Source organism: Phytophthora infestans, genomic scaffold (assembly GCF_000142945.1).
Source record: "Phytophthora infestans T30-4 supercont1.13 genomic scaffold, whole genome shotgun sequence".
NCBI lineage: Eukaryota > Oomycota > Peronosporomycetes > Peronosporales > Peronosporaceae > Phytophthora > Phytophthora infestans.
Window position 1 is genome coordinate 2,724,540 of NW_003303746.1, and position 13,719 is coordinate 2,738,258.

Consider the following 13,719-nt stretch of genomic DNA (forward strand, 5'->3'; position numbering starts at 1 on the left):
GCCTCGAGGCGATTCCAGGCGCACCGATAGATTTCAAACATCCTTAACCCTGCACCTCTGTCGCCCCTGGCTGTCGAGCCAAGTGAGCGTTGAAACCCTGGAATATTTTTCGTCCTCTTAGCGTTTCCAAGATAAACAACGCGCTTTCTTTGTCTTCCATCGGCATGTCGCCCAGTGCGCCTCTAGCACCCTCAGCTGCAATGTCCTGCCGGCGTGGGGTCTCACGTCCCACCTCCGCCGCTCGTGTTTCGCCTGTCGGGGTGTCTCGTTCCTCCGCTTCACGTGCGACGTCTGCGTCTGCACATCCTCTTCTTCTTCTTCACGAATCTTGGCGGGCCCCGGGGTCTCAGCACCCAGAGGGTAGACCCAATCGCCTTGCCCCTCTCTGGACTCACCGTCCTGCCCGTTACCGGACCTATTGTGGGTACTCATACCGTTCCCCACAACCCCTTTCCTTCGGCTTGGCGTTCAGCAGCCAAGCTCCCTCTAGTCGCACGCTCCTGTGACTCACTTTGCACTTGAATTCCACGATAACCGGCGAGAAGATACCCTGGGTCTCCACCAAACTGTCGCGGACTTCCTTCGTTCCGGGTCGTGTATCTTATAAGCCGGTGTAGAAAAGAAGTATGAGGTTGCGAAGGAATAAAAATTAAAAAGTCTCCTTGTTTGTTTGTTTCGAGGGGAAATTACGACTGAACTAAATCGCAGACCGACGGACTGCTGAACCATCCTTAGCGACGCAAGTAGAATCCTTACCTTCCGCTACTGTCCGGCACGATAGGAGGTCCAAAGTCGGCTCCTTCAATAAACACTTGGATGGTCAAGCTGTCTTTTGGGGGAGGACCGTGACACTAGTACCCTTTCAGATCCATTAAGGCGAGTCGAATATCTTTTCGGGGGTAAACCAGAAACATCGTGCATCAAATCATTAGCAAGATGGCATCGAAGCAATCGGACCCAGATCGAATACGGTCTGGTATGTTCGTAAAGAGGTCGCTTACTAAAAACTACAGAGTCGCAATAGGCTGAGCCTACCGGTAATAAAAATTTGTGTGTGTGTGTGTTTTCTGGCGTACCGGTGGTTATCAATTATTAGCGGTATAATGTAGAATACCGTACAGCACAACAAATATTTCGGAAGTGCCGTAGTACCTGTACTGATTCTGTTGCATGTGAGCTCATGATGCGTTAGCTTTTAGTCAAAGTTTGACGGTCTTTACGCACATTACTTTCGCGCAGATCTCGGTGGGTATCCTCGTTTCTGGCTTAGCATTGAATTCAGACGATGAAAAAAATACCAACATAAGGTTGATCATTGGTTGGGTATGATGAAATCATTTCGCTTTTCGCCCTCTCTCTCAAACACGAGTCCCTCATCGCTGGAATCACTGACGCATTAAGTAAAATACTGAGCCTCAGTCGCCACACAGGCGTACTTTTAAGCTCGCTTCTTGTGATGGCACTGGCCCAGACTTTAGTCGCTAGCGCTGGTCCGGTTGTTTCAGGTACACCACCAGGATTCGCAGCCGGCACAACCGGCGGTGGCAACGCCGAGCCTGTCTATCCCAAAGATATTAAGGAGCTCTCGACGTACCTCAGTGATGATGAGCCTCGTGTAATTGTACTGAAGCAGGAATTCAACTTCATGGAATCTGAAGGGATCACTACGGAGGACGGTTGTCATGCAAAGGGAGCAGCCGATTGTGCCGCGAAGAAGAACGGCTTCGAGCCGCAAGATACGATTCAGCCTTCCTTTACCACATGTGACAATATCATGGTGAAGGTCACGTACGACAAGGCAGCCAAGACCCCGCTGAAGGTGGCCAGTAACAAGACTTTGGTAGGTGAGGGCACAAGCGGCGTGCTCACCGGTAAGGGAATCGAGATCAAAGGCAACAACGTGATCGTCCAGAACATCCACATCACGGACTTGAACCCGCAATATGTTTGGGGTGGTGACGCCATCGGCATCAGCGGAGACAACGGCGTTATCCCGACAGGCATTTGGCTCGACCACGTTAAAGTGACAAGCGTCGGACGCCAGATGATCGTCATCCACCTCTCTGGGGCTTTGGGAGTCACCATCAGTAATTCCGACTTTGACGGCAAGACGAAGTATTCATCGTCTTGTGACGGTCATCATTACTGGGGATTCATTATCACGGGTGCGAAGACGGAGGTGACTCTGGTAGGAAACGCCATCCACGGAATGTCTGGAAGATCTCCGAAAATCGGAGGCTCCAAAGATAACGTCATTGCGGTCCACGCCGTCAATAACTATTTCTACGATAACAGCGGCCACGCGTTTGATGTCTCGCAGCGAGGATATGTGTTGGCGGAAGGCAACTACTTTGATAATGTGAAGACCCCCAACCAACCGGACCCGGATGGAAACATCTTCATCCTTGCTTCGGCTGGTGACTGCAAAGAAACTATCGGCCGTGACTGTGAGTTGAATGCACTTACTGACAGTGGAACCTTGACCAGCAACAAGGAGGAGGAGTCCAAGAAGCCGATCAGCACGTACACGACGCAGATTGAAGAATACAAGGCGTCTGCCGCTACAAAGCTCGCCGTTGCCAGTGATAACTTCGGCGTCGGGGAGCTGGGTGGCAACAGCGTGACGCAGTCGAGTGGGTCTGGTGCTGCGTAGTCGAATACGAACGCATCAGCCGATCAAGAGACAGAGGCCCCTTCTCAAGGAACCCCTGCTCCAGCAACACCTGAGTCGCCCTCGATCCAAGGATCACCTGCAAATGGAGCCCTGTCGCCAGAGTCTCCAGAAACAAAGAAAAGTTCCGACTCCTCTGCGGCGGTTGAAGAGAATGAAGCTCCTTCACCTCCAGCGTCGCCAGAATCATCCTCGAATCAGGGATCCGAAGCACACGGGACTCAGCACATCAACTTCTACCAGCTCAAGTGTCATCGGAGCTCCGATAGGCTTCGCGTCGGGCACAATCGGCGGTGGTAGCGCGGAGCCTGTGTATCCCAAAGACATCAAGAAACTCGGAACGTATCTGAGTGACAAGGAACCCCGTGTAATCGTGCTCAAACAAGAGTTCAAGTTCATCGATTCGGAAGGATCAACAACTGAAAAGGGATGCCACTCCAAGAACAACATGGACTGTATTGCCAAAAAGAATGGCTTCGAAGGCCAAGACACGATCGAGACGGACTTCAGCAAGTGTGACGGTGCTTCTATCGATGTGACCTACGACAACGCTGCCATCACTCCACTGCCAATTACAAGCGACAAGACGCTGATCGGTGAAGGCACTAAGGGAGTCCTCAATGGCAAGGGCATCCTCGTCAAGGGCAGCAACGTGATTATCCAGAACATCCACATCACCAACTTGAACTCGCATCTTGTGTGGGGTGGAGACGCAATTGGCATTAGTGGCGATGGAAATAATGCCCCCAAGGGCATTTGGATCGACCACGTCAAGGTTTCCAGTATCGGACGTCAGATGGTCGTCACCCACTTCAGTGGTGCCTCGGGGGCTACCATCAGTAATTCGGACTTCCATGGCAACACCAAGTACTCCCAATCATGCGATGGTCGTCATTATTGGGGATTCTTGATTCTCGGTAAAAAGACCGAAATGAGTTTGCTGGGTAACTATATTCATATGACTTCGGGTCGATCACCTAAGATCGGAGGCACCGAGGGAGATGTCTCCGTTGTTCACGCTGCCAACAACTACTTCGAAGACAATACTGGACACGCCTTTGACGTTGTAACCGGCGGATCTGTGTTGGCTGAAGGCAACAACTTCGATAGTGTGAAGACGCCCAACCAGCCTGACCCAGCCGGAAACATCTTCATCCCTGCTTCAGCTGGAGACTGTAAGGCCACCATTGGTCGTGACTGTGAAGTGAACGTGCTTGCTGACAGTGGAAGCTTCACCAGTAACTCGGAAGACGCTGCAAAAAAACAAATTGGTACGCTTAAAACGAAGATCGGCGGTACCAACGTGACTGCTGCTACAAAACTAGCAGCCGCAAAAGGGAACTTTGGTGTTGGTGAGTTGGGTAGTAACAGCGCTGCTCCTTCGCCGGCATCGGGTAGTAACGACACACCTGCCGCCACACAAGCTGCTCAGACTTCTTCTACGCCGGAATCGCCCTCGACTGAGGCCCCGACGTCAGGGGGTTCAGCCTCGACGGAGAAACCTCAAACTCCGACCGGAGAGACCCCTTCAGCGATGGAAACACCTCACCAGGGCGAGACGCAGAACGAGGCACAGTCAGTCAAAGCTCCGTCTTCCGCGAATACCCCAAGTATACCACTGGGTACAGTCGCGCCACATTCAGACAATTCGGGATCCGGGAACTCGATTCTGCAGTGGGGCCATGTGACCCAAGGAGAATTCTCTCCAATTGCTGACAATTAAAGCGCCGATCATGGGGAAAGAGGACAAATTTGATGTTCTTACGTGTCAAAGGAATGTAGTAGTAGTGAGCGAATACTACTACTGCTCCTGCTGTCGTGTTACCTGTCTGTAGTTTTTCGGAAGTAATACTTTGTGGCATACCAAATTTGTGGTACTAAACACAATTTTCACTGATTGGCCAAAATGTAAGGACACATTCGTACTTAGTCAACTAGGCTTTCAAATACCACGTGACGATGCCAGGCCGACCTCGAGTAGTGCGGGTGAAGACTGACGATGCGACGGTGGAGCCTCCGCGCCCGACGCAGCGCCGTGAGGCCGTGAGCTACGTACGCAAGCTGGAGGTAGTGGTGCATTATGAGACGCACAACAGTCTGGACGAGACAGTGGCGTTCTTCTTCCCGGACGCGCCGGCGTCGCAGGTGCGCGCAAAGAAGCAACTTGTTATGCGCTGGAAGCGCGAACGCGCCAAGATTGCTGCGATCTGCGAGGCCGGTGGAGGCCGAAAGACCAATGACCGCAAGTTCGGAATGGGCGCCACGTTGTCGACTGAAGCCGAGCAACGCATCGTCGACTGGATGCACGCAGAACAAGCAGCCGGCCGTCCCGTGTCGGCCAAACGACTCTCAGAGCGCGCCATGCAGGCGGCACAGGAGGACAAACTGCATCCGGACAGCTTTAAGGCCTCGTGGACATGGAGACAGTCATTCCTGCGACGACACGGCTTCACACAAGGCGCACAGAGGGGGCATACCATACCGGACACAGAGACAACAGAAACAGAGATGACAGGGACTACTTTGTAGGTAGAATAGATAGGTTGAATGTTTAACTAAACCTGAGTGACTTGTAGCGCAATGGAGCTTAGTAGTAGTAGACACCGGCCTTGACCATGGCGCTAGCAAAGCGTGTCTCGTCGCAACTTTTGTTCGGCATCCGCTTAGTGGCAATGGTAGGCTCGTTCCAGCCGAACGTAATGGAGTCTGTCACAGGTGCGAGAGCCTTCTCGCGCGGGTCCTTCTCCATACGTTGGTGCTTGACCAGTTTCGCTTGGAAGTCGAGGTTGGACACGAACTCGCGTGTAGGAAGGCCGTCTTTTAGGTACGCGTTGTGGGAGGAGGCGGCCTCTAAGGACTGCGAGTGGCGACAGACTTCGTCCATTTGAACCAGGAACGTGGCCAGGTCAATCGACTGAGAGGTGTCGGTGCCGTTTAGTAGACGAAAAGCTTGCTCCACGAGTGTTCTAGCGCTGGCTGGCACGTTATCGGCACCTTTCGGGCATTTGTAGAGATGCCGTAGCACGTCTGGCAACTGCGCGAGTGTGATGGTGGCCGAATCCAGCTCAGCGTTCGCGGCTTGGACATCTTCGTCACTTTCGGAATATAGAGAGAAACCGGGTCGATAGGTCTGCATGAAGGCGTCTTGGAAGTCACGCCCTTGGAAGATGTGGATCGGAGTTTCTTTCACTCGGTCGAAGGAACCTTGCGAGCCTAGAAAAGTGAGCCCGAAGAAGGCAGACATGTTGCTGGGACTTAAGTTATTGAGAGAATGAAGCTGGCCAAGGGTGGGGAGTGAAACGCTTGCGTGTTTCTAAGCAATCACGCTGTGAATAGTTCTGAGAGATGACACGATGCCAAAAATATGCCACTCGAGTAAGTAGGGAGGTTGTTGACATCGCCATGCACCATCAATTATTATGGTGCAAAACACCACAGCTTGTAGCCAACACGTTTGTTTACTCTGCGGTACCTGATACCGACACGACCCTGACACAATACAGAGACCATATCATATGGTCCATATGCAAGGCGAGCCTTGCAACGTTGACTCATCGCATTTTGTGTTCGTAATCTAGACTTGTATGAGACTGCGTCAAACAAAATGTTTCTTATGAACCTAAGTACGAATCGCGGTTTAAGCAGAAAGCGGGGCGTCTCCTCTATCTTTTGAGCCCTTATAAGCTGCAGAATGCTTAAAACTGAAGAAGTTGTGGTCGCTCAAAAATATTATCCTCATTTATGGGCCCTCGAAATGACGATACATTTAGGAGTGTTGTGAGCTCAATATTTTTTCAATTTTTGAGATTTTAGTGCTATTAAAAAACTCTTGTTAAAAGCAATTGAATAAGGGTGGTTTTACAGTTTTTTTCGATGGAAGTTTACAATAAATGTCACTGTTTCGGTTAAGTGCGAAAATCAATTGGCCAACTTTAAGCTCGATTATCTCAAGTAGCATTTTGTTTGACGCAGTCTCGTATATGCAACGCAGTCAGACTGTACCTGTACCGGTATCCAATAGATAAGGTCCGGGTACCGGTATCCGATAGATTAAAGGTCCCCGGCGCTGAAAATCGATTTATAGTGTTGGAGATGATCAGGGAGCGACAGCAATCACAGTTGTCGTGAAAGCATTTCTTGAGCGCCTCGTTTGCCGCGTTTCGTTACCGGCTCCGGTATCTTGGGATTGACCGATGCATCTTGGGATGGACCAGACCGAGCCCCTGACTCCGGGCACAAAAGCTGGACCTAGCAGCTTCTGTGTTCGGCTACACCTCGTATTCGAACAACAAAACGATGAGAAACGTACGTTAGCCCCTCGCGACCACCGCTGTGCCGGTCCTTATTCTCAAATTTACTCACATCGGTCACACCTATTCGAGCTCGAATACGACGACACCAAGGAAAATGGCCCGGAGATTTCTGGGGACAGTTCTTGCGGTTGTTCTAGCTCAGCTTGAATTGGCCGCCGCTGCTTCAATCGTAACGGGCACAGCGCCCGGATTCGCCGCTGGCACAACAGGAGGCGGCATTGCGAAACCTGTCTATCCTACCACCATCAAGGAGTTGACCACTTACCTCAGCGACACGGAACCGCGCGTCGTCGTGCTCAACAAGGAATTCACGTTTATCGATACTGAAGGCTCCACGACCGAAAGCGGGTGCCGTCCGACCAACAACCAGCAGTGTCTCGCCAAGAACAATGGCTTTAAGGGGCAGGATGCGATTCTCATGAACGGAGATACTGCAATGCAGCAAACGGGTGGATGCGACAGCGGCGGCAAGTCGATCGATGTGACGTTCGACAACGCAGCCAAGACGCCATTGGTCGTCGCTAGTGACAAGACATTGGTAGGCGAAGGCACGAAAGGTGTGCTGAATGGCAAAGGTATCATTATCACAGGCAGCAACGTGATCGTACAGAATATCCACATCACGAACTTGAATCCGCATCTAGTGTGGGGTGGAGACGGTATCACTGTTAGAGGCGAGGGGAACGTCGCACCGAAGGGCGTGTGGATTGACCACGTTAAAGTCTCCAGTGTCGGTCGCCAGATGGTTGTCATCAACTTCTCTGGCGCCACGGGTGTCACGATCAGTAATTCGGACTTCGATGGCAACACCAAGTTCTCAGCTTCGTGCGACGGTCACCACTATTGGGGGTTCTTGATCCTGGGTAAAAAGACCGAGCTGAGTCTGGTTGGCAACTACATTCACCACACTTCAGGTCGGTCGCCCAAGATCGGAGGTCACGACGGTGAGATCTCGGTTGTTCACGCTGCCAATAACTTTTTCTTCGAGAATTCTGGTCACGCGTTTGACGTGGCAACAGGCGGCTACGTTCTCGCAGAGGGAAACTACTTCGCTTCGGTCAAGACTCCAAACATGGACGACCCGACGGGAAACTTCATGGTGCCTACTGCTGCTGGAGATTGCAAAGCGACTATCGGTCGTGACTGCGTCTTAAACGTTCTCAAAGACAGTGGTGTTTTGAAGAGATACTCACAAGATAAGGTGGGACCGCAACTTACAGATGTCAAGAAACAGGTCACGACTTACAAGACCACTGCTGCGACTCAGCTCTCGGAGGCAAGCGGTAACTTCGGCGTCGGTGAATTGGGAGGTGACGTGACTCAGATGAGTGCGTCTAGTGGTACCGAGGCGCCTAAAACAGACACGAAAACAACGCCAACAAAGACTCCAGCCACAACGAAATCACCGAGTACAAAGGCTTCAGTTGAAACAAAATCTCCGACCACACAGGGATCGGATGTCGGAGAACCAACAACTCAGGGTTCAAGCGCAACTGACATCGCCGAGACGAACGCTCCCGAACCAATAGCGCCCTCAACTACGAAGGCTCCTACTTCGACGAACGTACCGGTGCCTACACCTTCCGACACCCCAAACCAGGCACAGGGACCTGCAACGTTCAGTGGGGGGTCGACAAATGCGTCGGTTCCTGGTTTTGGAGCGGGTACAACGGGAGGTGGTAATGCAAAACCCGTTTACCCTAAAACTATCAAGGAACTGGCCACTTACCTCAGCGATGCCGAGCCACAAGTCATCGTACTGACTCAAGAATTTAAATTTATCAATAGTGAGGGATCTACGAAAGAGAGTGGTTGTCGTCCCACGAACAACCAGCGGTGCGTAGCCAAGAACAATGGGTACAAAGGACAGGATGCGATTCTAATGAAAGGAGACACAACCATGCAACAAACTGGAGGATGTGACAGTGGCGCCAAGTCCATCCAAGTGACGTATGACAATGCGGCCAAGACCCCACTGCCCGTTGCGAGTGACAAGACGTTGGTTGGTGAAGGCACCAAGGGGGTTCTCAATGGCAAAGGTCTTCGCATTGAAGGTAGCAATGTGATTATTCAGAATATCCACATCACAAATCTGAACTCACCTCGTCTGGGGTGGGGATGCGATCTCTATTGGAGGTAGTGGACAAGCACCAAAGAACATCTGGATCGATCACGTCAAGATCTCAAGTGTGGGTCGTCAGATGATTGTGGTGCACTTTTCCGGTGCTACAGAAGTTACGATCAGTAACTCCGACTTCGACGGAAATACCAAGTTTTCAGCGTCTTGTGACGGCCACCACTACTGGGGATTTTTGCTCTATGGCAAGACGACGCAGATCAGTCTAGTGGGCAACTACATCCACACAATGTCAGGACGTGGGCCGAAGATCGGCGGTGCTGAAGGTGATAACGTCGTTGTACACGCTGCCAATAACTACTTTGAGGACAACACGGGTCATGCTTTCGATATCGCTGCTGGAGCGTACGTGCTAGCTGAGGGCAACTACTTCTCTTCGGTAAAGACTCCCAATCTGGACGACCCGGCTGGACACTTCTTTGTTCCAGCACGAGAAAGCGACTGCAAAACTGCCATTGGTCGTGCCTGCAAGCTTAACGTACTCACCGGCAGTGGGAAGTTGACCAGTTACTCTGCACGTACAGCGTTGGGAGAAGTGAGCAAGTATCCAAAGCAAATTGGCGGATACGCGATCACGGAAGCCTCGAAACTTTTGATGGCAAGTGGGAATTTCGGTGTTGGCGCTTTGACCAGCTCTGTTCCTTCTACGGAGAATAAACAAGATGTTCCGGCAAAAAACGCTGAGGGACATAACGAAGATGACACAAAACAGGGAGATACTGCTGCGCAAACGTCGGTGGAAACCGATTCGTCGGCTAACGAGGTGTCCTTGGTCGCGGCCGATTCAGATGTTACGCAAGGAGCAGTTCAGTCAAATGAGGCTCGCTCGATTGGCACGTGCAAGCGGAAACTTCGCAAGAGATACTTAACGGATGCCGTGAAGTAAGCAAGCGCCGATATGGGGAAACAGCAGTTTGATGTGATAAAGTTTCAGTGTCGTTTTGCGCAGCAGTTAGTGTGTCGTAGACGTTATAACTTGTGGACAATTTATCTACGTCGGACTGTCGCAACGTAAAGCAAACTCAGACTGAGCTTTCTTCAGCTTGATGCTGCAATAATACAACATAGCTTTGCTGAACATGTGATCAGGAACATTTTCTGAGTGGTTCTGGGAATTTTACTCTTTGAGTTAGTGCAAAAACTAGTTTTTGAAAAGATAACGTCAGAATTCTTCCGTATTACTATTTATCCGATTTGATTACGTTTTCAGTTCACCCAATGTCTTTGATCGGTCAAAATTGAATCCATATCTATTCGCTACTCGCTGTCGTCTCTGATCTTGATCCCTGTCTAGTCGCCGACTCCGCCGATCATACTTCGGTCATTGAAAGGGGTGGAAGCTCCGGCTACAAGACAGCATGTGCACCCTTACTCGGTGTTTCACTGTTTGTAATGTGCCCAACTCCAATTACATAAGTAGGAAGATATTTGTTGCAGCTAACACATAATTTCCGAGGCAAGCCCTCATGAAGCCATATACGTATAACCATCGTTTCTACATCCTATCGACGACATCCTTTGTCCTCAGAATATTCGCCGTCTCGCTCGTCACCGCTGACTTTGTCCTCGACTCGGCAACGCACGGATGTCGGTACCACAACAATGATCGTCAACATCAACGGACACCACTGTAGCTACCAAGAGACCGTATCATCGACGGAGAGGACGTGAGAGCTCAATATATCGTGGCACAGAAGCAGGCGCTTTCATCAATAGACGTATCGCCGAGACCGACCGTCCTCCAGCGATGGGACGATACGTTTTAAAAGATCCACTCAGAAGTAAAGAGACAATCACCCTCTCCCGCATCCCGCGGCGGACAACGGTGCCATATGCAAGAACTCTAGTGCCTATCTGAGACGCAGTGCGAGCTTTAACTACTCACCTACGATGCCCGCAGAGCTGACACCAGGGAACTCCGTGCTGCACGCGACAAGACACTGCAACGAATCCGCGAGCGTTGTCGCACCGTTGCTCAGCAGACCCTAGCCGAAATAAATACGTGTATCGAGAGCTTGAGCGACTCAACTCGGATGTATGCCGTTGTCCGAGAGCTCCGCTGCAGCAATCCACAACTGCTACTTCTACTCAATCGCGAAGGTAAGTACATCCTGTACCAACAAACGGCTAACACACTTGTCAAAACCCATGTCGGGAAACTGGTTTACGATCCTGGAAGACACCGGACTGTGAACGCCGTGTTCTAACGTGTCATGCAACGGCTTCAGAGATCGAAACAGCCTCCCATCGCATTAACAACGGACGTGCATTCGGTCCAGACGAGATTCCTGCGGAAATGCTTAATACGGTGCCTCCGAGCTTGCTCCCTCACTTTGCTGACATTGTTTATTCCAGCTTCAAACACGGCCTGCCTCTTCCGCTCGGTTCCGGAATCTTGTTGTGTCGACCAAACCCTAGCAAGCTCCGAGGTCTCTGGTTCAGTCTCCGACCAATCGTGGTTCAAATTAGCATCCGGAAGGCCATATCTCTAGTAGTACTGGGTCGCGTCTTTCCGGCGGTGGACATCTATCAGTCACTCTATCAGAGTAGGTTTCGTGAGTGCCGCAGCACTGTCAATGTTTATGGGCGCACAAGTGGATCTGCGCAGCTGTACGGCGATATCGCGAAACTGTCTATGTATTAGATACTGACATTTCCAGGACATTCGGCACTATTGACCGGGAAAATCACTGGGGCTTTTCCAGCTATTTCCAAAGGAAGACGAAGTCAGTCTGACCAAGTTCCAGCTTGCTGACACTACACTTTCGATCCGAACCGGCTTTACAACATCAAAGAAAACCTGCAGCAACACAGGTACACTCCAAGGTGACTCACTTTCCCCTGTTCTATTTGCTATCTATCTAGAAGCGGCATTACGAGATATAGCAGGCCACATTACCGTACCATGCAGCCTGCTCGACCATATCATTGCATAGAGTCTAGGTCGTCAGTAGACATATTTTGATACGCCAAAAGACATGTATCAGCCGTCAGTAGACACGAAATGACAATAGTGTGCACAAAGAAGCCAAAATGTCTATTAATATGCAGATTACTGGCCCATGGAGGACACGCGTACAAGGAGTGGACTGCCGTGACGCCCATGCGTCACAGCCACGTGCAGCGTACCCCGCCACCCATTTCAGTTTAGCCACATCTCCAGACACTGAACCACCACATCGCAGATTCGATGCCCCCTTCGCAAGCAAGGGTAATACAATGCAGAACGGAGGCTGAATTTGTTAGTTACCGATGGCAAGTCTTCTGCTGCTCGGTAGTGCGCGGTGTGAGGCCACTTGTCTGCTCAATTTGTCCGGGTGATCATGAAATGATCGAGCGACACCTTCATTGCAAGAGTGTAACGTGTGAGAATAGCGTGTCATGTACAAAGTGCCCCGTTCGCTGGAAGGTCCGTCACTGCCCTACAGCATCTATTTGGGTCATTCTTAGCAACGGAAAGCCTCACCTACGCGGCGACACTGAGTGTGCCGTGCCACCACGCCCTAAGGTTACACCCGAAATGAAAGCCTACATCCACTGAATGGACGAAAATGCAGTACCACCTCGGCTAATCTGGAGTAACCTCCTGCGAGCTCCTGACATCCCGAAACCGGCCCTGGGCTACCCATCGTACGCCCAGGTACAACGCAGCGTTAGGTACATACGCTGGCTTCAAGGAAGCAAAAATTCAATACAACGAGTGAAGGAGCTGGTGCATTCTAAGGCTTATGTGGCGGACATTGATCCTGAGACTGCTTTCGTATTTGGAAACGTTGAAGACGAAAACGGTTTCCCGTTTGTGGGAAATGGAGAGGACGAGCAACCGTTGATTTTGGGCATCACTACGATGAAATTGCTGCGAGGCATTCGTGCACTACAACGAGCGGAACCTTTCCTAATTTTTCATCTGGACGCGACTTTTAAACTCAGTGATCTTGGGTACCCTGTCATCACGTGTGGCTTCACTGATAAGCGCCGTGTGTACCACCTAGGTGCCTTATTTATTGTTAGCCAGCGCACGGAAAATGAGTACTTCAAGGCTATTGGAACATTTACGAGGCTTTTTCAGACACACACACAAACCCCACTCAGAATTGATGCTGTTATGAGTGATGCCGAAGCTGCCCAGCTAAACGCACTATCAAAGATTGCTGTATTTAATAGCTGCAAGTACTTGATGTGCTTTTTTCACGTGCTATATAACGTTCGAAAACGCATCCGGCACTTGCCCGATTCGACCCGGGCAGTTGTTTACCGTGGAATTCTAGAAATGCACTATACACTTTGTGACGAAGATTTGATTTCTGTCTGGAACCAAGTGATGAGTGACTGGGAGCGTGATTTTCGTTTGCTGGACTTTGTTAACTATTTCTATAACCAATGGATAGCAAGTCGGTTCTGGCGTTGGCAAATCTATTACTCTCCTGGTGGGTTTGCAACGACAAACAACCCGTGTGAGGTCTTTAACGCCAGCATCAAACGCTACACGCAACGGAAAGCGGTGGATACTAGACGCTTAATAATAAAGCTGCTCACGATTGTAGAAGACTACTCCCTTTGCGCACCTACGCCAGCAACGGGTTCGTTACCAGGTCCCC

At 50.7% G+C, this 13,719-nt stretch overlaps 4 protein-coding genes across 4 annotated transcripts; 3 read left to right on the top strand and 1 right to left on the bottom strand.

Moving 5' to 3' along the window:
* Positions 1 to 1,456: 1,456 nt before the first annotated feature.
* PITG_08558 (pectin lyase, putative) lies at positions 1,457 to 4,027 on the top strand (the record flags this gene model as incomplete). The annotated part of the gene is made up of 5 exons (XM_002903876.1): positions 1,457 to 2,642; positions 2,688 to 2,775; positions 2,873 to 3,909; positions 3,960 to 3,966; positions 4,009 to 4,027. The coding sequence occupies 5 exons, from the start codon at positions 1,457 to 1,459 to the stop codon at positions 4,025 to 4,027; spliced, it is 2,337 nt and encodes a 778-aa protein (XP_002903922.1).
* A 603-nt stretch (positions 4,028 to 4,630) lies between these two features.
* On the top strand, positions 4,631 to 5,252 carry PITG_08559 (uncharacterized protein; the record flags this gene model as incomplete). Its single annotated transcript, XM_002903877.1, has 1 exon — positions 4,631 to 5,252. The coding sequence occupies one exon, from the start codon at positions 4,631 to 4,633 to the stop codon at positions 5,198 to 5,200; it is 570 nt and encodes a 189-aa protein (XP_002903923.1).
* Positions 5,253 to 5,258: 6 nt separating this feature from the next.
* On the bottom strand, positions 5,259 to 5,915 carry PITG_08560 (uncharacterized protein; the record flags this gene model as incomplete). Its single annotated transcript, XM_002903878.1, has 1 exon — positions 5,259 to 5,915. The coding sequence occupies one exon, from the start codon at positions 5,913 to 5,915 to the stop codon at positions 5,259 to 5,261; it is 657 nt and encodes a 218-aa protein (XP_002903924.1).
* Positions 5,916 to 7,420: 1,505 nt separating this feature from the next.
* Positions 7,421 to 8,138, top strand: PITG_08561 (pectin lyase, putative; the record flags this gene model as incomplete). The annotated part of the gene is made up of 2 exons (XM_002903879.1): positions 7,421 to 8,041; positions 8,112 to 8,138. 2 exons carry the CDS (start codon positions 7,421 to 7,423, stop codon positions 8,136 to 8,138), a joined length of 648 nt encoding a protein of 215 aa, XP_002903925.1.
* Between the last annotated feature and the right edge of the window lie 5,581 nt (positions 8,139 to 13,719).